Here is a 25,655-nt window from a genome sequence, read left to right as displayed (position 1 = left end):
CATAGAAGTAAAAGCACTAGTGTAAGGTTGAGTTAAATTAATGAACATCTCTATTTATCCATTATCATACGTAGAAGAAGTGTATGATTATGCCAAACATTGTCCATGTATCAACTCTAGTTACATAAAATCTTAAATACCCTATTAGGGTATTGGTTAAAATAAATACACATTCATTAAGAAGCATGTAGCCACGGAAATTTACTACATGAATGATGCAAAACCTGTGCAACATTTTCACTTACATATAATACTAGCATATTCCATTTAATGGCAACAGAACACAAGAGACCCATGAGCCACATCACTCACCTGAGCTACAGCAGTTTCCCCATGAAAAACATTAAATCCCAGTCATATCTTGTGATTGTGACCCCCCACTCCCGAACCAGGGGATCTTGGTGGGAACAAACTTCAATCTACACTACATGATGATGCTTGCGTATCAGCCTGAAAATCTGTACCAGAGTTTTCCTACATATTCTATCTAAACCTTGTCCCTCTTGTGGCCTTTTCCTTGGCCCAGTGTTATGGTGTGAACAGACTTGAATGACTTTGAGGATACTTTCATATTAATTTCATAAACTGAACCCTTTTTGTAATTTTTCTGTATATGCATTTATTCCTATTCAAAACTTTGATTTGAACATATTTTATCAAACTTAATCAAATAATTGTATGTAGTCCATTTAAATCATAACCTCATCCAGAATTTGGAGGTCATAAAGAGATAATTTAAATCTACACTACATGAGGATTCTTGCATGTAAAATTTGACAAATTGTAAACATGTGGTTCTTAGCAGAAAATCCTTTATATTTGAACCTCTATCATGACAGTTTTCATCCCTGGGTTCAGAGTGTGAACAAAACTAAATCTATACTATGTAAGGCTGCATGCATTGTATCAATTTGCCATTCGACCCTTGTGCATCTTGCTTCTAGAGCAAAACATTTTTCAAAGAATTTTCCCCCCATACTGTATTGTGTAAAATTTGCAATCTGTATCATAGCCCCACCAGACTCAAGAGTCATGGTTGAAACAAATTTTTATCTAATCTGTAAGACGATACTTGCATATTAATTAGAAAAATTGCACATTAGTGATCATTTAAGAATTTCCTATTCTAAAAAAAAATCCTATATATAAAACTTTTCCCCCCCTCCTGCAGCCCCTGCCCTGACCCTAGGGGTCAGAGTATGAAATTTGAACCTACGCTAAATGAAGGTACCCTTGTAATTCTCAAGTGAGCTAAAAAGACGTACCTGATTCACAAGAGCAGTCTAAAGGCACACAAACTCTCCAGACTGTTGGCATTTCACCGGTATTAATGGAGTCCCGGTTATGTGTCCCTGATGGACAAGGAAAACAGGTGTCTTCCCCCGGATGTTCCTGTGTGCCATTACAGAAATTATACCCCTCTCCTGCAAGTTAAATAGAAAATATTGTTTATAGATTTCAACCACAGTAGATCTTCCTTATCACAAATATTACTTGAAAATGAACAATCAAGTTTTCATTCTGTTGTGTCAGACAATAACACAGATTTTTGTCTACGATACATTTGCATAGCATTACTAAACACAAAATAATTTCCGTTGTAATAAGGAATGCCTACTTTGCACACAACCATTTCAGGATTCAGAAAGATAGAAACAATTACTATATAAACAACTGGACTCCTGTCCAGCGGATTTACAATAGCCAATTCTGGGAATGATGCAACAGAATGGTCATTTCTTTGTTACACTGCCTCAGTAAGCAAAGTACACATGGTTTAACATTATATTCGGGGCTGTGCTTGTGGTGTGGCTGGAAAACAACATCCATCCATGGTTAGTAAATGTTGAAGTAAATGTGCATGCTCCCCATGACTGTGGGGATAAATACTGCAGTTTCCTCAAATGCTTCATGAAAAGGACTAAGTAATTCTCACGTAGCTAAAGCATCAATTGCCATTTAGCCAATAATTGTATATATCATAATGCATGCAATGAAAAAATCTCAAGTAAAGAACAGCATGGTCTCAGGATATCTAACTGCATGATTTCAGAATCACTGATCATGATGATGACCAATGTGCAGTACTTAAATATATTTACATTTCAAATGTTTTTTTACTTTGATAACGTAACAAATTGTAATAATAGCCATTTCCTCATGAATGTGAAAAATGTGTGCAGGAATCCTGATCAATATAGTACTTCAATTTTAACGGCTGGGAATTTCGACAGAAAAGAAAACAGAGTGTAAATATAAGAAATGAATTTCATTTTTGAAACTACAGAAGGGGAAAGAACAGCAACTCTTCACTCCAGTATACTTTTCATGAAGCGCTCAGCTTAAAGCGTCGCAGTTCATACCCTCATGTATTCTCAAAAAAGAAATTCATTTTTTAAATAACCATTCATCTTAAATAGTAAACAAAACAAAATCATGTGTCTGTCTGTTGATCTGACTCACTGGAACCTTATCATTCTGATGACATCACACTGTCACACAAATGACCAAAATTTCTATTAATTCAAAAATTACACCACATTACAGTTCATGAAATTAAATTACTTATACTAACAAAGTGGTCAAGACCATTCAGAGTTACGGAATTCCAGGGCGAGGTCACAGTTAAGGGTGGGAGTAAATGGGAAAATTAGAAATGAGCAGGCAAGGACTATGCTAGCCGCAGATCTGACTACAGCTTTCTGGAAAAATATTGAGACAGATTCGGGCCTGTCCCAATATTTTCCCAGAGAGCTACAGATCTGCAGCTAAGACTATGCCCAATGTGGTTTTCTTAAACGATTGTGTAGTTCATACCTGTAGAACATTTCTTTGTTTTGCAACACGTCCCATCCTTTCTAAGCAGGCAAGCCTCACAACAGCATGACTAAAAAAACATTAAATAATCAAGCTTTAAAATGTTTCATTCTCAGTTTAACTAATAGTCATAAATGACTGCTGCTATATAGCTATTCATTCAGATCATTATATCATAAATACTTACCAGCAGAATTGCTAATAGTACACATTTACATAACATCATTTCTGCTTGCTATCAGGTGGGTATGTATGATCTAAATCAAAAGAGAAATCTAGAGCTTAATTTGTAATAGAGATAATTGTAAATACAAAGTATATATTGTCAAATACATGTACTGCCGGTCTGGGTTTATTAGTGTTATTGTTACAGAGTCTCCACTTTTAATCAAATGCACCTGAAATTTAAGCCTGTCAAGCAGCAAGCATCAATTTTCATTCATTTTAATCCCACCAGACAATTCTGTAGCAACAAACCATTTCTTGCACTAGCAAAAGTACCCTAAACCCAGATGAGCAATGTCTAATTAACATGTCATACACAGGAAATCATAGTATTCATATTTAATAAGCAAATATGAATACTAGTATAGATAGTAAAAGTAAATATGTACTCAGCATTCAAACTCAAGAAATATCTTTCACAGTTAGTCTTCTATTACACCATTTAAAGTTTTTTTTCTCTCTCTTTGATTTAGCATTTTGAAGGGATTAATTTTCAACTGCATAAAAAAAAACCACCAAGCAAATGATCTGCATTCATTTCTCTTCTTATAAAAGATTTGGATCAATGTAGTTACAAATCAATTGTGGCCCAAATTTACATTGAACAATTTTCTTCATTGTGTCAGGAAGCTTTTATATACAAGTTTTCAGTGGCTCTTGAGAAAACGTTTTGAGTACCCCATGCCTATCTATTTAGCTTTTGCATCGAAGTTCAAATGAGGATTTTGATAACTTAGAATTTTCTCAAAGCTCCTAAATTTATGCACTAGACTGGGTAAAATGTGAGAAAAATAATCCTTCATTATTTACTCGTGTGGGATAGGGAAATTCCACCTCTGGAACAAGATTCGCTGTTGACTCGGCAAAGCCTCGTCCTAGACAGTCCTCTCCGTGGAATTTCCCTATCCCACACTCGTACTAATGAAGGATTCTAATATGTTGTACTGTGTGACTGTTGAGACGAGCGAAGCCCATTAACATCTTGCAACACGACTTCCAGACATTTTATCCGCCTCTTCATTAAATGCGGGGAATATAACGTGGTGGGTGTAAACAGTTACATTGTGACACCATATCAGCTGCAATGTTATTTTTCTCCTTTCAAAGCAAGCAAAAACAAAACGTTTGAAACTATGAGAAAGCTTGTCTGGAATTTAAAAACGTTTATGTTACTTCCTAAATAATTTAATTATTTTAATTTCGTGATTGTCAATGAAGTATACCGCAGTGACGGCGACATTTTTCCAGAAGCATCATCTTTTTTCTGCTGATGAAGAGCAAATCACGTGACTCATATGTGTAATCATTGGAGCGAACTATTAATCTCAGCTGAGATTTTGGATCGACTGGATATTTGGACAGTATCCTTCTTCATCAGTGGTGTCAGTCCAAATATCCATCCAATTCGATTCAATCTCAACCACGATGAATTAACTGATCATATAGGAAATTCGAGTTTAATGTCTTGACTCATTTTGACTACCTTAGCATCACACACTGTGACACATATTATAATTATATAAATATATTTTTTTTTATACTTATGACATTTTTATTTCCCAGACCTATCACTATAACATATAACAAATAGACCAAACGATAGAAGAAGAAAAAAGTGTGGAAAGCTGCCAGGGATGGGGCCCTGACAAAGCTCCACCTAAATAACAATATATATTCCCTAATACATCTCGCAGGATGTAGAAGAAGGAAAAAAAACGAGAGAAATACAAGATTATATAATCATATGAGAACAAAGTTTTATAAATATAAATACATCATTTCTAGAGGACATGAAAGCATTCAGTGACAACTACCCAAAGGGCCCTTCTCACACTCCAAAAAGTCTATTTTGACCCTGGGTAGTCAAGTAAAAGGGAAGGCAGATCATTTCCCGTTACTTTATTTGTACATGATATAAATAGTATGTAATACAATTTGTAATATAAATAGGCCTATATAAGATTGTAATTTTTTTTTACAATATACATGTAATTTACAATATATTATAACAATTTATACAATGGTTCAACTGAATGCAATTTTGTTTTCATTAGAAATAGTGTTGTTTCCCCCAGCACTGTAATTTATGTTACCAGAGTTGGCGAAAGGCGCTTGACTACCGGACATCTCTTGTAAATTTTTAATTTGTCCGGAAAAACTTAGAAACTCACCTGACAAACTGTCCGATAGATATTAGGGATCATATCGGTGTTGTTTATTGGGTTTTGTGCAAACAAAAACTTAAGTCTGGTATAGATAACTTGCTTTTATACAACAAATGTGCTTTCCAAGAAATCGTAAGCATTGTACTTTCAACATGATGACACGCAGGTCATTCTACTTCTGATTGTGTTGAAAAATCGTATATGTATAGTTCTGACGTAAAAAAGAAAGTTGAATGTGTAAACACAGGTGCTTGAACAGTATGCCAACTTGATCGCATATCTCCTTCACTTTACAAAAAATATTTTTAGAATAAATATAACATTCACTCCCATGACGATAGCTCAGTCAGATTTTCGTCAGTTACTAATTATGAAAATTTATAATATGCAATAGCTCACATAAATATGGCCGGCTTTGTGTTGCGTAGTTTGAAGAAATTTTATTGCAAGGTTGAGTGAGTAATAGTGATGTACCGATTATCGCCGACTTTCGATTGTCGGTCGCTATAACTGAAACGATATGAATAATCGAAAGTCATTTTGAAAATCGAAAATCGCCGACATCGGTATATTTTCTTTTAATAATACGAATATTCCTGTCGCGACTTATCTAAAATAAAAAATGGCTGACGAAGCTGAATCATCCGATTGAATATTGTTTAACGTTTCTCTTGAGAATCTTTCACTCATATGGAGACGTCACCATTGACGGTAAAGGCCTGCAAAATTTAGGCCTATGCTCGGCGCTTACAGTCTTTGAGCAGGGAGGGATCTTTATCCTGCCACACCTGCTGTGACATGGGTCCTCGGATTTTGCCTCTTACAACAAGCAAGGGGTAATGAGGCCCTATTCTAATCCGTATCCCATAACAACAACAAAAGTCGAGAGACCTATCCCTATCCTGGGAAAATAAAATCAAAAGTATGGGATTATTAAATTCAAATTTCTAGTTATGATTTTAGACATCTCCATATGAGTGAAAAATTCTCTCGTGAGACGTTAAACAAGATACAATCAATCTAATGATTTTATTCTAATTAACTTAATATCTTGGGTAAAAAGTAAAGTAAATTTAATGTATTTATGCCATAAATTTGAAATGATTAAAATTTGATTAATTCCCCCCCCCCCCCCCACCCCCCGATTGCCCATCACTAATTAGTACTGCATGGAGTTTTCTAAGGGGTTATCTACTTTCATTTTTGAAGTCTCCAACCTTGTCTATTTTTAATTTATAGACATATCAAAGATGCTAGAAATGGCAAGTTATACATTTCATGGTAAATGAGTAATGAAACGAAAATGGTGATATTTGGGGCATACCTAATACTTCTTATTACCAGCTCATTAGAGTTATCGCGCTTTGATGACTCTTGTGCGTCATTGGTAAGAAAATGCAGAAGTCTCGCGAGCAAGTGTGAGATTACTGGGACATAAACGAAACGTTCATAGCACCCCCCCCCCCCTTTTTAAGTTAAAGTACATTGTGTATCTTTAAATAGAATAGCCATTGGTCAAACTGCATTTTTTAAATATTCTAACACTAGTTTATCAAGGATGTTACATGTTTTTTTAAACTCTACTACACCTAATTTAAAAATTCCAAACAACGATGTTCTCTGTCCTAAGTCAATCAATATTTTGTAATTTTCAAAATAGCTTAGATGCAGTTTGGAAACGCATTTGTTGTGTTAATTAGTGTTATAAACGTCTTTAAAAATGCAGTTTGGCAAATATATAACTTATTCTAAAATATTGGAAAATGAGAGAGAGAGAGAGAGAGAGAGAGAGAGAGGGGGGGGGGTACATGAACGATTACAAAGTCCATGCCCATATGAACCTGTCCAAATTGTATGAAAAAATGGAATGTCTTCATAGTCTGACAGAATAATTCTAATAACATATGAATCCCATTAATTACAAGAAAGGTTATTGTGTCGGATGTGCATTTTGGTTTTTCCCTTCACAGTTCTTCTTGCGATTGGTGCTTTATATCGGTTAGATTTGGCAGATCCTTCACATAGTCTAATAAGTTCGTCTGTTTTTTTTGTAAGAATAATCAATTCCTAAATTTGCCTTTAGAATTTTAATCAGTGTCGTGGTTTGCAGTCGGTTATAATATGTATTCGATACCATAATTTATATTAGTAATGTTTACGTATGTTGTCCCGATAGCACGACTTTACGCGCCTTTAATTTGAAGAGTTCCACTAATGGAAATGATAAGTATTGAAGACCTACGGGTAATTGAAGACCTACGGAAGACTTACAGAAGACCTACAAAAATGTGGGCTATATACATCAAAACTAATATGATTTTCTGATTAACCATGTCTCAAATATAAAATAAACACAAACAATTTCGATAAAAATATATTTAAAAAGCTCCGTATGGGGAACATTTTTCTCTCTATTAGACGACCTAGTGCAAGAGCGATAACTCGCGTAAATATATATCTACAAATCAGCTGTTCAATTGTTAATCATTCTTTTATTTTTTAAAGTACAATTTTTAAACATTTTCCCGATCTTTTAACAAAGAAAATATACAAGAAATTATTATTAATTGAACAGCTGATTTGCAAGTATGACATTTATACAAGTTATCGTTCTTGCGCTAGGTCGTCAAGAGAGAAAAATAGTTGCCCCTACCCAGCTTTGAAAATACATTTTAAAACTTATTTTTATCAAACATTTTTGTTTATATTAGACATTTGAGACATGCTCAATGAGAATATCATATTAGTTTTGATGTAAATAGCCTATATTTTTGTAAGTCTTCCGTAGGTCTTCAATTACCTGTAGGTCTTCAATTAGACAGGCCGTGATATTTGTTCTATAGATATTTTTTTGTAAACGGGGGTGGGGGGTATGGTCATATCCACAAGCAAGGGTCTATGAGCAAAATAGATCAAAATCAAACTAGATAATCTAGTTTGATTTTCATCTATTTTGATGTAGATGACCGGGCACAAGCTATCGGCGCCGAACTACGAAGTGACTCGTTATAGGCGACCTCTCTGTAGATCATCTACATCAAAATTGATAAGAAACTCACAGGTGCTTATAGACAGGACTTCCGGTACCCCCCTTCTTGTATTTTTAAATGTTCATTTTTTGATAAAATGTGTAACTTCAGAGTTTATATATTTCAATGGAATACACAAATCTCGCATAGAAACCGTTTTTCAAAAAATGTCATATCACCGATCATAATATATGAACAAGGTGTGCAACTCAGATAGCGACATGTTGAAAAAATCTACACCACGCTGAGAAATCCTATCGAAAAAACACCAATAATGCACATACCAACTGAAAAGAATGGTCATTCTAAATCTACTGATGATTCGTGGATTAAATGCATCGCTATTTGGTGCGCAATAATTACTTCACATCGCTCAATTTCATCGTTTTAACCTCGCCACTTCTATAACGAACGGAAGTTGTGATGTTGGAATATTTCTGTCGCAGCCAACTATTTTTAGAACGAGAAAACCCGAGACGAGGTCTTAAGAATACCATTAGCTACACCAATCTCTCACCAGAGGGCATATTACGCTGCGCTACAACACCTCTGTCAACGTCTAAATGTCAAGATTCTTGGCAAAACTTACCTATACCTATAGCATCATGGATAATAATTTTATAAGTTTAAGTTTTATGCTTTAAATCTTAAAGTAGGTTCACAAAAACAACGAATTCCATGATTTTACTAGTATTATTGAATGAATGAATATTTATATAAACCTTTTAATTCGCTCACATGTCTCATATTTACCATCTTCTGATTTTAAAAAATTCAGAGAAGTGTTTGATTTGCTCAGATATTATCATTACAGTTCGATATGATAAGTTAGTTTTTGTACATTTTGATATAACTTTTTAGACGTTGTTAGAGGTATTTGTGGAGCGTAGCGGGAACGATAACTCTGGGTAGAGATTGTAGCTACACTAAAGGCTTGGGGGGAGGGTGGGGGGGTGAAACAATCTCAGGTTGTTGTGATTTTTTTTTTTTTTATTCTATCAGATAAATTTTTAACTTGTCTGGTAGATTTTCTGAATTATCCCTAGCTAATATCTGGTAGTTTTTATGCTCTTTCGCCAACTCTGTTACCAATATAATATTTCAAAAGGTATACTGCTTTTAAAAAAAACACAACACCTAAATCATATAAAGAAAAGAAAAAATCACAGAAAAATACACTTACCTGCCAGCTTACGGTTTGGTGCGTGTAGTCTATTTTCAGCCCAAAATTTTAAGCTGCGTGTAAATTACCTTCCAATAAACACATAGAGTTATACCCTGTCTACAAATTATAACCACATTGATGTTGTCATTCTATCCAACATTTGAAAACTCCTGTAAAAAAGGGGTCGATTCGGGAAAACCCCATGTGGAAAACACCATTACTAAATTGAAAGTTGAAAACATGCATGACCCAATTTCCGCTACGCCACGTCACTCGTAGTCTGGTCCCCCTTCCCACAATTCCGTTCGCGCACTCTCTACATTGTAGAAAGTGCGCGAACCAATCGTAACAACTCGGCCATTTCCGTAACCGACAAATAACCGTTATTTGTCGGTTACGGAAATGGCCGAGTTGTTACGATTGCTGGTACCCGAGGTCTTCCGATGTCTTCGTTTGAACATCGGAAGGCCTCGGGTACCAGGCTGATGTCTCGCGCACTCCGACGATTGCCGATTGACGCTACGTAGCGGAAATTGGGTCAGGCATGCGCCAGACTAGTTGAAAAACTAGTTAACTCGGTATCAGGAGAAGTTGTACGACTCTCTCTCTCTCTCTCTGTTGGTGACAGATATCTTATAAAGAATAGAACGTACCTTGTTCTTTATTTTTATAAAATCTTATAAAACATATACATGCAAGATATTTTATATGTTTTAGGCTATACGATATCTCAAAGCTTTATAAGATATTTTATATATTTCATAAGATATCTCATAAATGAATTCTTATAAAATGTCTCATGAACTTTATGAGATACAAAATATCTCATATGTTTAGTAAGATATCTTATAAAAGTAAATTCAAATGATACTTTATAAAGTTTATTAGATATCTCATATAATTTACAGGTTATAAAATATATCTCATAAAATATTTAAGATATCTTATAAACTATATATTTATTTGGCCTGTAAACGATACCTTATAAAATCTATGAGATATCTTATAAAATTTATTAGATATCTTAGGCTATATCAAAAATGTTAATTAATATGATGTGGTATAAGGTTTATGGCATATCTTATATGTTGTATAATATATCTCATACATCTAATGCGATATCTTATAAGGAACAAAATATAAGATATCTCATATTTTTATAAGATATCTTATAAAGAACATTTCACTAACATTTACAGTTCTTGGTAAAGGGATACCTGCACATTCCAAATATTCATTTAGTTTCTATTTAAAAGAGGACATTATTTAGAAGTTTTACACAATGACATGAATACTCTATACAGGTTTTGGTCCCGCCCTGGAGTCAGAACCCCTACCTCAGGGAACAAGAAATTCAGTTTAGGTAGAGGCCTTCCTGCTCTACATCACTGTGCATTTAATTTTTCTTACATGCATGAAAGTGTGCGGTTGTAGAAATGTTTGAAAACGCATACAAAAGGCGTAATAACGGAAACAAAGGCATATTAACGCAAATGAAAGGCGTAATAACGCAAAATAGAGGTATTATATTTTAGTTAACGCGAATCAAGGGCAAAATAACGCGAAAGAAAAGCGAAATAAGGCGATACAAAGGCGTATTTATGGCACGCCAAATTCACAAAAATGAGCTAAACATAGTTTCACAGTTGATAGACTAGGTTTATCGACTGTAAACTATAGTTTACGGACTGTAAACTATAGTTAACGACGTTAATCTATATTTCACATCTGTAAACCATAATGTATCTGATAAATACGGTTTCACGATTGTAAACTACGGTTTACAAGTCTGATAAATATAGTATCACAATTTGTGAAACTAGGATTAACAATTGTGAACTATAGTTAACGAATGTAAATTATAGTTTACTAATGTGAATCTGTATTTATCAGCAAAATCTATTGTTAACGTTTATTTAAAGACAGATAAACTTGGATTAGCATTTGTAAACTATAGTTTGCAACCGTTAAATATAGTTTTACGGATGAAAACTATAGTTAACGAATCGTTAACTATAGTTTACAGTTCGTAAACTATAGTTTACAGTCGATAAACCTAGTTTATCAACTGTGAAACTATGTTTAGCTCATTTTTGTGAATTTGGCGTGCCATACGTATTAATGTGGATTCAGAATGTGTTATAACGCGAGAGCAAGGCGTAAAAATGCGAATGACAGTTATATAGACAGTGCACGTTAAATATTATGCTATACAGGTGGTACTTCTACAGCCCATGCGAAGGACCGTAAACGATAGCCGTATGGGTCCCCTATAACGATAGCCGTGTGGGTCCCATATAACGATAGCCGTGTGGGTCCCCTGTAACGATAGCCATGTGGGTCCCCTATCTTGCCTGCACGCTCCTGTTGTGGATTCTTCAACGATTAAGTTATTAAATTACCTTCATTATGACATACATGATGTAAAATTTGGTACTTTCAGTTAAGCTCATTTATACCCTTAAAGGCCTACGTGAGCCCTTTTAAGGGTTCTATATATTTGACTTTGTTGTTCTCTATCCCCTTTATCTGTTTTGTTTCACTCGATCACCCCATATTCAATCATTAGAGAGTTCTGAAATGTGGCTTCACCTTCGGGAGGCCCCAGGTGGTGCCCCTACAGCCCCATACTACGGGCGGAGAACGATAGTCCTAGTGTCCCTACAGCTCCTTACCAAGGGCGGAGAACGATAGTCCTAGGGGTTCCCTATCAAGCCTGCATTTTTTTGTTTTTGTTTTTATAATTACGTCTTTTCACTTCACATTGTAATATCTTTTAAGGGTGTAATAACCCCTTATGGAAGGCGTAATAACGCGAATCAAAAGGCGTAAATTCGCCTTCTACAGGGTGTTAATTATTACGCCTTAAAGGTGTAGGCTAATAACGCGAATCAAAGGCGTTATAACGTGTATAACATTGGCATAATTATTATTCAATTCAATTTAATTCAATTATTTATTGATTCACCAAGGATGTTGGCATACAATCATGTTACACAATATGAGATATATAATGGCAATAAACCAATTACTAACAGTTCATTTACATATATGTAAATACAAGTATATATTTGATATGTACCTATGATATTAGACTATGTATGCAATTTAGTATTGCATATTACATAAATTAAATGTAGTTATAGCACTCTACTTTTGGTGCGCAATTCAAAACATTCATGTAAATATTCACAAAACCTTCTAGCACGAACTACATTGACAGGATTGCATAGTACTTTACAATGGTTTTCCTTTGATATATCATCATCTGAATTGTAGATGTTCAAAGGGTAATATTTCTTTCTTATATCTTTATACATGAAGCAGTCATATAAAAAATGTAACTCATCTTCAACAGTAGTTTTACAAAACTGACAAAAACGACATTCTTTTGGAATACATGGTTTTGAATATCTACCAGTTTCAATTTCTAACGCAAATAAAAGGCGTAATAACGCGAATCAAAAGGCATTATAATGCGAAGTGAAAAGGCGTAATAACGCGAATCAAAAGGCATTATAATGCGAAGTGAAAAGGTGTAATAACGCGAATCAAAAGGCATTATAATGCGAAGTGAAATAGCGTAATAACGCGAATCAAAAGGCATTATAATGCGAATTGAAATAGCGTAATAACGCGAATCAAAAGGCATTATAATGCGAAGTGAAAAGGTGTAATAACGCGAATCAAAAGGCATTATAATGCGAAGTGAAAAGGTGTAATAACGCGAATCAAAAGGCATTATAATGCGAAGTGAAAAGGTGTAATAACGCGAATCAAAAGGCATTATAATGCGAAGTGAAAAGGCGTAATAACGCGAATCAAAGGCATTATAATGCGAAGTGAAAAGGCGTAATAACGCGAATCAAAAGGCATTATAATGCGAAGTGAAAAGGCGTAATAACGCGAATCAAAAGGCATTATAATGCGAAGTGAAAAGGCGTAATAACGCGAATCAAAAGGCATTATAATGCGAAGTGAAATGGCGTAATAACGAATCAAAAGACGTTATATGACGTGAATGCACAGGCGTCATTGCGCCTTTGAAATGCATTATAATGCGAAGTTGGTGTCTTTCCTATCAATAACCCCCGCGTTTCCACAGAAATTAATGTTAAAGGGGCATGGACACGATTTGAGCTGAAATTTTTCAAATCTTATTTTTCCATTTTTAATGTTTAAAATGCTTAACTAAGGTATATCTAATGGTCAGCAAAAATTTGAATGTCAGTTGTCGAGGTACATGGGATATACAGAGCTCACAATTATTTGTTATGTAAACAAGGCTCGTGTCATGTTTTTGTTTACATGTAAGCTAGATTTACCAGTAAAAGTTCGTTTAAAGCAGATTTGTCAATAAACAAGTTAATTCTGAACATAATTTAATTGTTTCTAGTGTTTAGCACATCTCATTTTGTTTTAAACATGTTATTTTCCATTAAGCAATCTATATGTAAACAAAAACATGGCACGAGCCTTGTTTACATAACTAAGAATCGCGAGTGCTGCATCTCAAAAACTGATATTCAAATTTTGGTTGACCATTAGAAATACGTTAGTTAAGCACTGTGAACAATAAAAATGGAAATATAAAATTTTCAGCTCAACCGTGTCCATGCCCCTTTAAATGAACAATACAAGGCACTTAAACGTTTCCGTACCGCAAGATAGAGAGCCCCTAAGTCTATCGTTTTCCGTCCTCAGTATGGGGCTGTTGAGGTATCACTTGGGATCTCCCGAGGGTGAGGCCACATTTCAGACCCCTCTAATGATTGAATATTGGTAATCTAATGAAACAAAACTTAGAAAGGGATAGGGAACAACGAAATCAAACATATAGAACCCTTAAAATGGGTCACGCTGGCCTTTAAGGGTAGTTGAACTTAATTGAAAGTACCAAATTTGACATCATGTAGGTCATAAGGAAGGTTATTAGCAACTTTATCGTCGAAGAGCCCACAAAAGGAATATGCAGGTAAGATAGGTGACCCTAGGAAAATCGCTTACGACCCTCATTAAGGGGCTGTATGGGTACCACCTTTTCAGCCATGTAGACACCATATGAATGAGCCAATATCGCTCAAATTTCTTTGTTGCTTATATAGCTTTGTATCGAACATTCTGCACAATACACTGCAACATGTAATATTCAACGATCACTGTTTACATACCTTTCATTCATATTATTACGCCTTCCTCTCGCGTTAAAACACCCTTTGAATCCGCAATAATGCGCCTCTGCATTGCGTTATAACCTTTGTTTTGCATTATTACGCCTTTGGAAATAAGCCACAGGCACTTGGGGCATGGATCATGATCCCCTCCCCCCCCCCCCCAATTATTAATATTTAATTTTTTTTCGACCAAAATATATTTTTTTCTTCATATGTTTTCTAGATATGCATTTAGGATCACCCAAAAATGTTACTTTTCGTCTCTGTTACTATTAGTCAAAATCACGTTCTCAGTCATTATAAGGAGAGATTTTGACTAATACGCAACAGAGACGAAAAGTAACATTTTTGGGTGATCCTAAATGCATATCTACAAAGCATGTGAAGAAAAAAATATATTTTGGTCGAAAAAAAATTAAAAATATTAATAATTGTGGGGGGGGGGGGGGGGGGGGGGGAGGAAGAGGGGGGGGGGGGTGATCATGATCCATGCCCCAAGTGCCTGTGGTTATTACGCCCTTGCTTTGCCTTATCATGCCTTTATTTTCAATTTGCGCTATAACGCGTTTGATTCGCATTATTACACCTTTTTTTAAAAAGTTATCCTAACCGACTTTTGTATTTTTTAGCTCACATCACTACCTATATTAACGTCTTACGTTTGGCGCGGCCATGGCAAGAACGAATGGGACTCGAACTAACGAACCACTGGTTACAAAGTAAACGCTCTACAACTGTGTTATACTGCAACCAGACAGTAGACGGGGAGTACAGATAATACTTGCTAATCCATTTCTGGAAATTGGAGCTTTGTCTTGTCAGTCTGTGATACGGGGGGGGGGGGGGGGGGGGGGGGGGGGGGTTAAAGGAAAAAAGAAATCTTCTCTGTCATAAGATTAATTCATTGTATGGCACATGATCAGTAACGTTTCATATATACATAACACAACTAAGTCTACCATACAGCAATGTGGGTATAGTATATGTGTATTGTCATGTAGGCTATAAAAATGGCAAAAATGTTTGACAAAATATTAACAAGTGTCCAGTGTAATGAGAGATAAATGTCTTGACTTATCCTCGCCTAGTATGATTGGTTAATGTAGCTCTGTAAATGTTGATTTAAAACTTTGGGCTCTACAACTGTTAAGTTATCTGCCGCTTGTACCTCTTGTGTTTATATAGCTTTTCTGTAAGTATCACATGGTAGGACTTAACCAATAGAAATACTGTATGGTGACATTCAACCAGACACAACAAAGTACGGCTTCGTACAACACACCAGTTCTGCCGTACTGTCGAACAAACAAAAATATCGTACACTTTTCTATGACATACAATGTACACTAAACAAGTATGCGATATGACAAATACACAAAAGGATCATTCAGTTAGGATTACAATGGACATTTGTAACAATTTCATTATCGTAACATGTAAACAATGTGACATTCAGCAAATGATATGGCACATAAAACAGATCTGAGTAATCTATGATAATACAATATCACAATTGAGTTAAGCTGTAGCTAGTCATCAACTACTGTAACATTATAAGTCCTAGAGTAAAATACGAAACTGTGGCTAATTGCATATACCTGGAAAAAAAGAGGAGGAGCACATTTTCCTAACCTCAAGGATGTTTACAATCATAATTAAATAAATAAAGCATTACATTAAAAAGATGCCAGCAAAAATGTAAACAAGTTTCAGTGAAACACAAGTGAATTTGTACTACAGTTGTATCAAAATTGCTATGAGCAATGATATGTATAAAGCAAGACAGTACAGATATAAATAAACTTGATTGAGAAGGCATGTGTCAAGCATAAAAACAGGTGACTATTGAGCAAGTCATGAACACTCTTCTGCATGGAATAATCATGAACAAAACACTATAGTAAAGTCCACCCACAACCCACCATGAATAATTACCCCATTACATTTTCTCATGATTAAACAACATTTCAACGAGTTGTACAGTAATAAAATCCACCCCAAATCTAAATGTGAGTTTGCACTCATAAGCAGGTCCTACAAAACCGGTACTCTTCTAAGATAATATGTTGTGCAGACTACTCACTTCAAATCACAAACTAGATATTCATCTGTAACGGGCAACAGTGTATGCTGGGATTGAAATAAGTCTAGCTTCTCCCAGAGTACAAGTTCTATCGGAATAGTACTTGGTATCAGAAGGACTTGTTATACTACGTACATAAATTATGGAACACACTGTTTCCATGTTATACCCAGGTTCATTAGGGATTATGTTCAAAACCTTGTTTGAAATGAAAAGACCTACAAATTTATTATAGTATAAGTAAATATGTATTTAGAATACTTGATAACAAATAATGTTTTCCAATGAAAATGAATGAGTACACCCAGAATAGAATGTAAAGTTTACCCAAAATAAATAATCAGAATTAAAAAAAATAAATAAGTACTGAAATAATAAAAAATCTTAATGACACTAACAAGCTTCCACACATTGCAAAAAAGACAGTGTTTTAACACTAGCATGCTTCTATACACTGAGAAAAATTAAAGAGTTCTATCACTAGCGGGCTTCCATACATTGTGAAACATAGTGATATATCACTAGTGGGCTTCCATACACCTCAAAGTAATATAGGGCAAGGCTAAAGGTATCACACCGGTAATTATTTTCACTATATATTACTATAGAGGAAAAAAATTCATTAAAAATCAGTTTACAGAATTGATGCCAAATAACGCAGTCAGAAACGTTCTATGTTACCTATCTCGTCTGCCGACACCAGAAAAACACCACCCTACGTGGCATTTTCGAAAATAAATTACCCGCAAACAAGACTACCCTCAAATCCACGTGTTTTTCACATGTGTGTAAACAGCCGTAGTACACCTCAGGAAGTAGCCTCAGCTACCAACAGCAAATAGTTCCTTTGTATACACTTGGTTATTTCTACAAATTACACAAAATTTCCTAATCAGGGGTGCAAAAATTAAGAGAAAAGAAGAAGAGGAAATGAGAAAAATCGCACAAGGAAAAAAATATTTCTTGAAATATATGGAACTACAATTGACCAAGTTCATTTTGATTGGACAATTGCCGGTGTGATACCTTGAATATAAGCACTGGGACAGCCTGAATATAAAATACTAAGTCTGAAACCTAGTAAGTAAGGGATATCTAATTCTACCCTGAATCAAAGCATAAGATCTGTATCTGGTGAGACAGTTTTGTATTCGGGAAGGGGAGATGAACAACATCAGGAAAAACCAGTTTATAACAGAGCAATTTAATGGGAGAACATGGATGTGGAATCATGAATGAGGATGGGAAAACTCTCGGATTTCTGCACAACTAACTAATTGGAGGAACACTATTCTCTCATCCAAACATCCATCAGCTGACCTGGCATTCCCAGAACATGAGAGACAAAATCCAAATTGATCATATGATCTCATGATCAATGGAATGTGGAGAAAGTCTCAACTTGATATCAGAGTGAAGAGAGGTGCTGATATTGATTGTGACCATCACCTAGTAACAGTATAGATATCAAACTTAAACTCCGAAGCACAATGGGGAGGAGTACACCAAAAAAAACGTTTGATGCGGACAACAAAACAAGAAATGAATTCACCATCACATTCCTAGACATACTGAAAACTTGGGAGTCAGGCAACAGCTTACTATCCATTGATGAAAAGTGGACAAAAATTAGTAAGATCTATGTTGAATCCTGTGAAAAGCGTTTGGGACACAGACAAATGCAAAAGAGCAAGGATTGGATAACACATAGTTTGGAACCTGGACAATGATCAACTCAAGAAAAGATGCCAGAAAGAAAGTGAATGAAACAAAGTCCAAAAGATTAAGGCAAAAATACCAAAATGAATACAGTGACAAAATAAAAACGACAGTGTATGGCTCCAAACAATGCCAATCAAAGACACGGCTGGTACAATATTGACATCTGAAACGGATCAAGAGGAGCGATGGACAGAACAGTTTTAAAAACAAATATATTGGGGAAATCCTCTGATGGACAGAACAGTTTTATATACAAATATATTGGGGAAAATCCTCTGATGGACAGAACACTTTAAACAGATTTCAGCACCAAACCATCACAAATTCCAGAAATTATATCCGCCATAGAGAGTCTTACAAATGGAAAAGCTCCTGGAAGCGACGACTTAAATGCAGAACTTTTTAAAGCATATCCACACCTTGCATCAGCCATCTTACAACCAATCTTTCACAAATTTTATTGACCTTGAAAAAGCCTTTGACAGCATTCATAGAGATGCAAAGTTGGAGACAGTAAGATCGAATTTGAAGTAAAAACAGGAGTATGTCAAGGATGTTTAATGTCATCAACACTTTTCATTCTAGCGATAGACTGGATTATGACTGGAATATGAGAAACACAATATCTGACATTCCAAGGGGCATAAGATGGGGCACTTTCTTCAACTCTTGAAGACCTAGTCTGGATTTCTCGAAATAATCTCAAGTAAAAAAAAAATGAAATTTTACTAAAATTTTGACTGCTCCAAGTCAAATAAAAGAAAACTCAAACTAAAGCTTGAGATTTTCTCGAGAAATCCAAGCCTGGACTTTGTGGACAATTTTGCCTTGCCCTCACACTCCCACCAGCATACTCAGAGCAAAACCAGAAGACTCCATAAATATGCAGGGCAAGTAGGTCTGAAGATAAACACCAAGAAAATGGAGGTCATGACTTTGATTATAGACAACCCATTACCAGTCACAATAAACGACCAGATCCACCCATGAACCAACACATTTACATACAAATGTATCTGGGGAGTACCGTAACAGCTGAGGGTGGAGCAGAAATCGACAAACAGAGATTATCGAAGTCAAGAACAGCATTTAAGAGCTTGCAAGCTGAATGGAGATCCAGCCAATATACCGCCCACACACAACTGAAACGGTACACCAACTGCACCTTGCCAATCCTTTAATATGGCTCAGATTGCTGGTGAAGGACTGAGAAAGACCAAAACAAACTGTCAACATTCCACACCAAGTCCATGGGATGGATCTTTAAGATGTTAAGAACATATACCGTCTCGAATAAGGACCTTCTCAATAGATGCCAGCAAGAGGACATGGTCACAATCATTACAAAATGATGCTGGAGATGTATAAGGCATGTTCTGAGAAGGGAACAGACAGTATCACCAAGACAACCCGCTTATGGACACCAGAGAGAAAATGAAAGAGAGGAAGGCCAAAAGTCACATGGCCTAGGACAGTGGAGGTAGAAATAAAACAACTAAAACAAAGTTGGAATACTCCCCCAGAAAATGGTGAAAGACCGACAAGAATGGAGAGCCCTTGTGGCTACCCTACATGCCAAAGGCGTAACAGGCAGTAAGTAAAGTACACTGTATAGGTAAGTAAGGTATTGACGCTACCAAGACATCTATATTTCATAAGGAAAAATCTAACTTCTTAAAACGGTTTCCTAACACTACGTTACGGTCATTTACTGCAAAACCTTATTCAATGTAAAAGAATAGAAGCAAACATGAAGTTCTTGTAAAAAGCATGAACCTTCAGCTCTTGACCCTAGGCAGAGTGAGTAAATCTGCTGATGCATCTTGTTATGTACAGGTGACAAACCAATAAGATACTAAAAATAATAATTACTCAATCTAATAAGGCAGGTTTACACGATTTGAGCTAAAAAATTTCAAATTTTATTTTTCCATTTTTGTTTACAATGCTGAACTACAGTATTTCTGATAATCAACCAAATTTGAATATCCATTGTTGAGATACAGCACTCACAATTCCTTGTTATGTAAACAAGGTTCATGCCATGTTTTTGTTTACATTGTTGTTGTCTGTTCCTTTTTATTTATGTGCAGGTGCATGGGTATTGTCCACACTAGTGGCCCCCTTCAAGGTACATGTAGCTGGCTAGCTGCATGCATGGCAGATCTCACCTTCGATCTCCAGTTTTTCTGATTAAGAGGATCGGCACTAGAGAGCTTCCACTCTCTGTGATCTTTCTCTGTCAGCTCTCTCCAAGATATCTTTGGCCGACCAACTCTACGCCTTCCAAGAACTTGTACATTGAGAGCACACTTGACTGCACTGCTGAATCTGACAACGTGGCCATACCAGCGGAGTCTTCTTTCCCTTAAGAGGAGGCCGAGGTCTTCGAGACCAAGCCGCCCCAGCAATTCATTTGACCCTACAGTAGCCATATCTTCTGGCTTAACATTAGATTGTTTGATTGAAAATAGCATGTTTAAAACAAAATGAGATGTGCCAAACACTACAAAATATCTAATTGTGTTAAGAATTAACATGTAAATTGAAAAAATCTGCTTTAAATGAGACTTTTACAAGTATATTTAATCTATATCTAAACAAAAACATGGCACGAGCTTTCTTTATATAACAAAGAATTGTGAGCTCTGTATCTCCTATGTACCTTGACAATTAACATTCAAATTTTTACTGACCATTAGAAATACCTTAGTTAGGCAATTTAAACATTAAAAATGGAGAAATAAAATTTGAAAATTTTCAGCTCAAACCATGTCCATGCCCCTTCAAGCCTCTAAGCCATTGAAATTGCAGAAAATAAATTATTTTCTATAAATTCGCAAAATAGCAAGTATAATGAATTGCATAGAACAGTGAAAGGTAGACATGAAATTGCATAAAATAAATTATTTTCTATAAATTCGCAAAATAGCAGGTATAATGAATTGCATAGAACAGTGAAAGGTAGACATGTAAAACATCAAAATTTTGAATTTATACCATCTTATATTTCTTCCAAAATAAATATAGAGAGTATTTTAGATAAAAAAGTTAACATGTATATGTTAAACATTGACTTTACATGATCTTAAACTTCTTCCAAAATAAATATATAAAGGATTTTAAACATAAAAGACAAGTAGTATATGCAATAACCACCTAATTCATTGCTACAGTTAACATCAAAATTGTCACACATTTATATATCAAATATAAAATCCTAACATTGACCAGCAGTGTTTCACATGGCAATGATGTTATATTTCATATCAACATGATTAAATGCCACCATAAAAACATGAAGGCAATAGAACTACATATATTCCTTGGATTCCGTTTGATCTTCATCCTGAAAGACAAAATGCAGGAGTAACTGGTTAACAATGTTCAGCAACCACAGGCAATTATATTGATTGGGTTTGAATTGACTATTAGGGAATAGGAAAGTCGAAACCAAGTGATATGATTGCTTGTGTTAACTATATCTATAGTAACTTGATCAGGATAAAATAATAATTTTTCAGTGCTGTACTAATTCATATAATGAACATCAAGCAGGGAGTGCAATTTTTGAGATGTCCTGTGGAATCATTGAAATTTGTAGGGGTTCACTTTTCGTAGATTGTTGAGATTTTACAATTTTGTTGGGATGTAGTTTCAATTAAAAATGTCCATGTATGATTAATATAATGAGAGGAAACTGTGAATTGTTTGAACAAGAGGCCCATAGGCCTTAACGGTCACCTGAGTACTAGTGAAAAAGTATCACTGCTCCCAAGGGCTATGAAATCTAGAATACATTTTCTGTTCTGAATATCTAAGCTAAATTCTAATGTTCAGCAACAGTATAAAACAAGACCTGTTCTTAAAAGTTGACTGGCCTCAAAATTGCATACACTGATGAAAGGCTTTATATACAGGTGTATTAACACTAAAACATTAAAAGATATGACTAATTTGGACCCATCCTATAGAGTCAAAACTCTGGGTTGTGAAATTCATCATTATTTATACATCCTTTTCTGCTATTCCTAAGCTTGCATTTAGATTTTATACAGTATCAGCAAACTTACACAAAAATACTATTTACAAGTTTGACCCCACCCTGGGGTCCGAACCCCTACTCTGGGGATCATCAAATTTACAATTTTGGTAAAAGACTTTCTAAGATATATAATGCATTTTCAATATATGACCAACCTAGGGCCTGTTGCTTTTATAATCATGCTAACAGTTTGATTGCTTCATGTCCAGAAGTAAAGAAGATTTTCTAAGATAGAATGTATTTTTAATGTGTGAAGAACTTGGTTCCACCCTGAGGAATGAATCCTTGGCAGATTTAGTGCAATTTTCGTAGCTTTCAGTATCTATATCTAGCGGATTGAGAAAACAACCCTGTTTGGATTACATCATGCTTATCCAATGAAAATGTGTGTTTCAGCAACTGTTTTTAAAAGTTGTTTAGAAATGGCTGCACTCGTTGTTTAGAAATGGCTGCGCTAAGAGAGTAACGCAATGTGGTATGCAAATCATTCAAAGTATTAATAATAAATTTAACTATTTCTTAATTGCATACTTGAAAAAGAAATCCATGAGAATATTATTTAGAAAATAAACATGTGTGAACCCATGAAATATATGTAGTCGTTGAGTCTATGTCTAAAAATAACCCAACATGTGCAAAGTGAATTCCAAATTGAGGAAAATAGCTCTGACGCAACTGTCTAAATCTGGAATAGATAGGACATAAAACAACGAATTACAAGAGATGTTTAATATCAAACTTCTGGTGCGGTACTGTAGTAAATACAAGAGGTACTGTGAGCAATGCTCACTAAAAATACCCCCCGCTTACCCCAATCTCCCAAAGGGTGTTGGTAATAGGTATAAACTACCTCTTTTCTGAGTGTAAAAAACAAATGGCATGACAAACCGAACCATATTGCTACCTCGATGTCCAGTGCATGTGACCTTTGACCTTTTGACCCCAAAATCGATAGGGAATATCTTCATTCCATGGGTAGTCCATATGTATGATATGGTGACTGTAGGTGGAAAGGATAACGCTTTAGAACCCGGAAACCATATTGCTACTTCGATGTCCAGTGCGCTTGACCTTTGGACCCCAAAACCGATAGGGAACATCTTCATCCCATGGGTAGTCCATATGTATGATATGGTGACGGTAGGTGGAAAGGATAACGCTTTAGAACCCGGAAACCATATTGCTACTTCGCTGTCCAGTGCGCTTGACCTTTTGACCCCAAAATCGATAGGGAACATCTTCATCCCATGGGTAGTCCATATGTATGATATGGTGACGGTAGGTGGAAAGGATAACGCTTTAGAGCCCGGAAACCATATTGCTACTTCGATGTCCAGTGCGCGTGACCTTTGACCTTTTGACCCCAAAATCGATAGGGAACATCTTCATCCCATGGGTAGTCCATATATATGATATGGTGACGGTAGGTGGAAAGGATAATGCTTTAGAGCCCGGAAACCATTGCGTCTACAGACGGACGGACGGACAACCCGATTCCAGTATACCCCCCTCAACTTGTTGCGGGGGGTATAAAAATGCACTTCTTTATGCAGATACGAGTCTGAACTGCGCACGTGGCATCATTGGTTTGGATATGTATTTAATACACGGCCGAGTGACAATTGTAGGTATTTAAATTCCTTTGTTTTGCACGTGATCTAACGTAACACGTTCTCTGAGTGAGCAGTGGACTTTCCCTGTGTCCAATCATATGCTGAAAGTTGAGGCTAAGAAAATCGCACTAAATCTGCCAAGGGTTTGTAGAGAAGCGGACCGGATCGTAAACCCTTGGTTAGCGAAGATGATCCCTTGGGGAGGGGGGGCATGATTTGAACAAACTTGAATCAATTCGTATTCTGTTGTTGTTGGTATATATTCATAAAATTCGTTATATGTTATGTATTCGCTCTTCATTTATCATCAATACGAATAATTTATAGAAATTAAAAAAATAAGTTTTTCTAAAGGTAAAATAAGCCCTTGATTCATGAAAATGCTACTAAAGTCCTTAACACTCGTGTGCCACGGCAGGGATGGAGACCGGACCAGACTAATGAAAGCCGCATTGCAGTGAGTTTAGCTATTAGAATAATTATTATTTAAAGGCACTGGGATGATACATTATTTGAAATATTTAGCTAAAATATATGAATTCACATCTAGACGTTATTGTGCAAGTATGGAAATTAACCAGGATTCGAATTGACCCGGCTACCTAACATGGCTACGTAAATAAACGAAATCATTTGAAGCTGGGAGTTTTCAGGTCGTATGGGGCTTTAATGAATATTTGAAGGTATGTTTAGACACAAGTATAGTAGGAAAATATGTTAAGAATTTTTTGATATTAAATATATGAAACAGCAACTCAAGAATACAACGATATAAGGCCTCAACCGTGCGCAACTTTTTGTGCGCCGTAAATCAAAGGTTTTTAAAAGGGGTGGCTCTGTAGCTGTCTATTATGTCAAAATATTTTTTCAGAGAGCTACAGTTCTGCAGCTATCCCATCCCATTCTTGCCTTTTGTTGATTATCTCCCCTTGGAAGGGGGCATTGCCCTTCATTGGAACAAACTTAAATCTCCTTCATCTAAGAATGCTTTAAGGCAAGTTTGGTTGAAATTGGTCCATTGGTTGTGGAGAAGAAGTTGAAGAAGTGAAAAATTTACAAACGACAGACAAAAATGGATAATGATATGAGACCTAAATGACTCAGGTGACCTAAAAATGTGCATCACTTACCTCATCATTATTCCCTGAGGCTTCTGTGTCATTGGAATTCTTTTGAAACTGCATAGGACTCACTGAAAAGAATAATGCTTTACTTCCAAGAGTACATGCATGTAATAAACAATCAGTGAATCTTAATGAGACACCATTCTAGTATTTCTTAACATCAGAAATTTCTGATACAATTATTATCTGAAATTTAAAAAAAGTAACAAGATGTGTTTGTGAAACACTATGCCCCTAGTGGCAACAAAGAAAAAAAGAAACACAACAAGGTCAAGGTCACAAGGTAAAAAAAACATCAGTATCAAAAGAAAGATCTTGTCACAAGGAATGCAGATATGAACTAGAAAACTGACAAGGGCCCTGCAATGAATATTTTGATATAACAAGAGGCCCACAGACCTCATCGGTAAACATGAGTACTAGCTAAAAGAATCTCTAGTGCCAAGGGCTATGAAATCTAGAAAAAAATTCCTGATCTGAATATCTAATTCAG

The 25,655-nt window shown here is 35.6% G+C and overlaps 2 protein-coding genes across 3 annotated transcripts in view; both read right to left on the bottom strand.

Moving 5' to 3' along the window:
- The window catches only part of LOC125651282 (tumor necrosis factor receptor superfamily member 1B-like), a 29,739-nt gene extending 20,038 nt beyond the window's left edge, over positions 1–9,701 (bottom strand). The window contains exons 1-4 of one of the 2 annotated variants that reach the window (XM_056166888.1): positions 9,420–9,701; positions 3,005–3,074; positions 2,818–2,887; positions 1,266–1,424 (exon numbers count right to left, since the gene is read on the bottom strand). In XM_056166888.1, the coding sequence (XP_056022863.1) occupies positions 1,266–1,424; positions 2,818–2,887; positions 3,005–3,043 (268 nt within the window). In that variant the 5' untranslated portion in view covers positions 3,044–3,074; positions 9,420–9,701. The remainder of the gene's footprint in view (positions 1–1,265; positions 1,425–2,817; positions 2,888–3,004; positions 3,075–9,419) is intronic. The other variant, XM_056166889.1, reaches the window with a different exon arrangement.
- Positions 9,702–15,456: 5,755 nt separating this feature from the next.
- LOC125649251 (tumor necrosis factor receptor superfamily member 10D-like) overlaps positions 15,457–25,655 on the bottom strand; it is a 38,581-nt gene continuing 28,382 nt past the window's right edge. Inside the window, exons 15-16 of the mRNA XM_056166887.1 lie at positions 25,169–25,230; positions 15,457–21,729 (exon numbers count right to left, since the gene is read on the bottom strand). Coding sequence (XP_056022862.1) covers positions 21,694–21,729; positions 25,169–25,230 — 98 coding nt within the window. The 3' untranslated portion in view covers positions 15,457–21,693. The remainder of the gene's footprint in view (positions 21,730–25,168; positions 25,231–25,655) is intronic.

Source organism: Ostrea edulis, chromosome 5, assembly GCF_947568905.1.
Source record: "Ostrea edulis chromosome 5, xbOstEdul1.1, whole genome shotgun sequence".
Lineage (NCBI taxonomy): Eukaryota > Metazoa > Mollusca > Bivalvia > Ostreida > Ostreidae > Ostrea > Ostrea edulis.
This window is presented reverse-complemented; position numbering and strand designations above follow the sequence as displayed.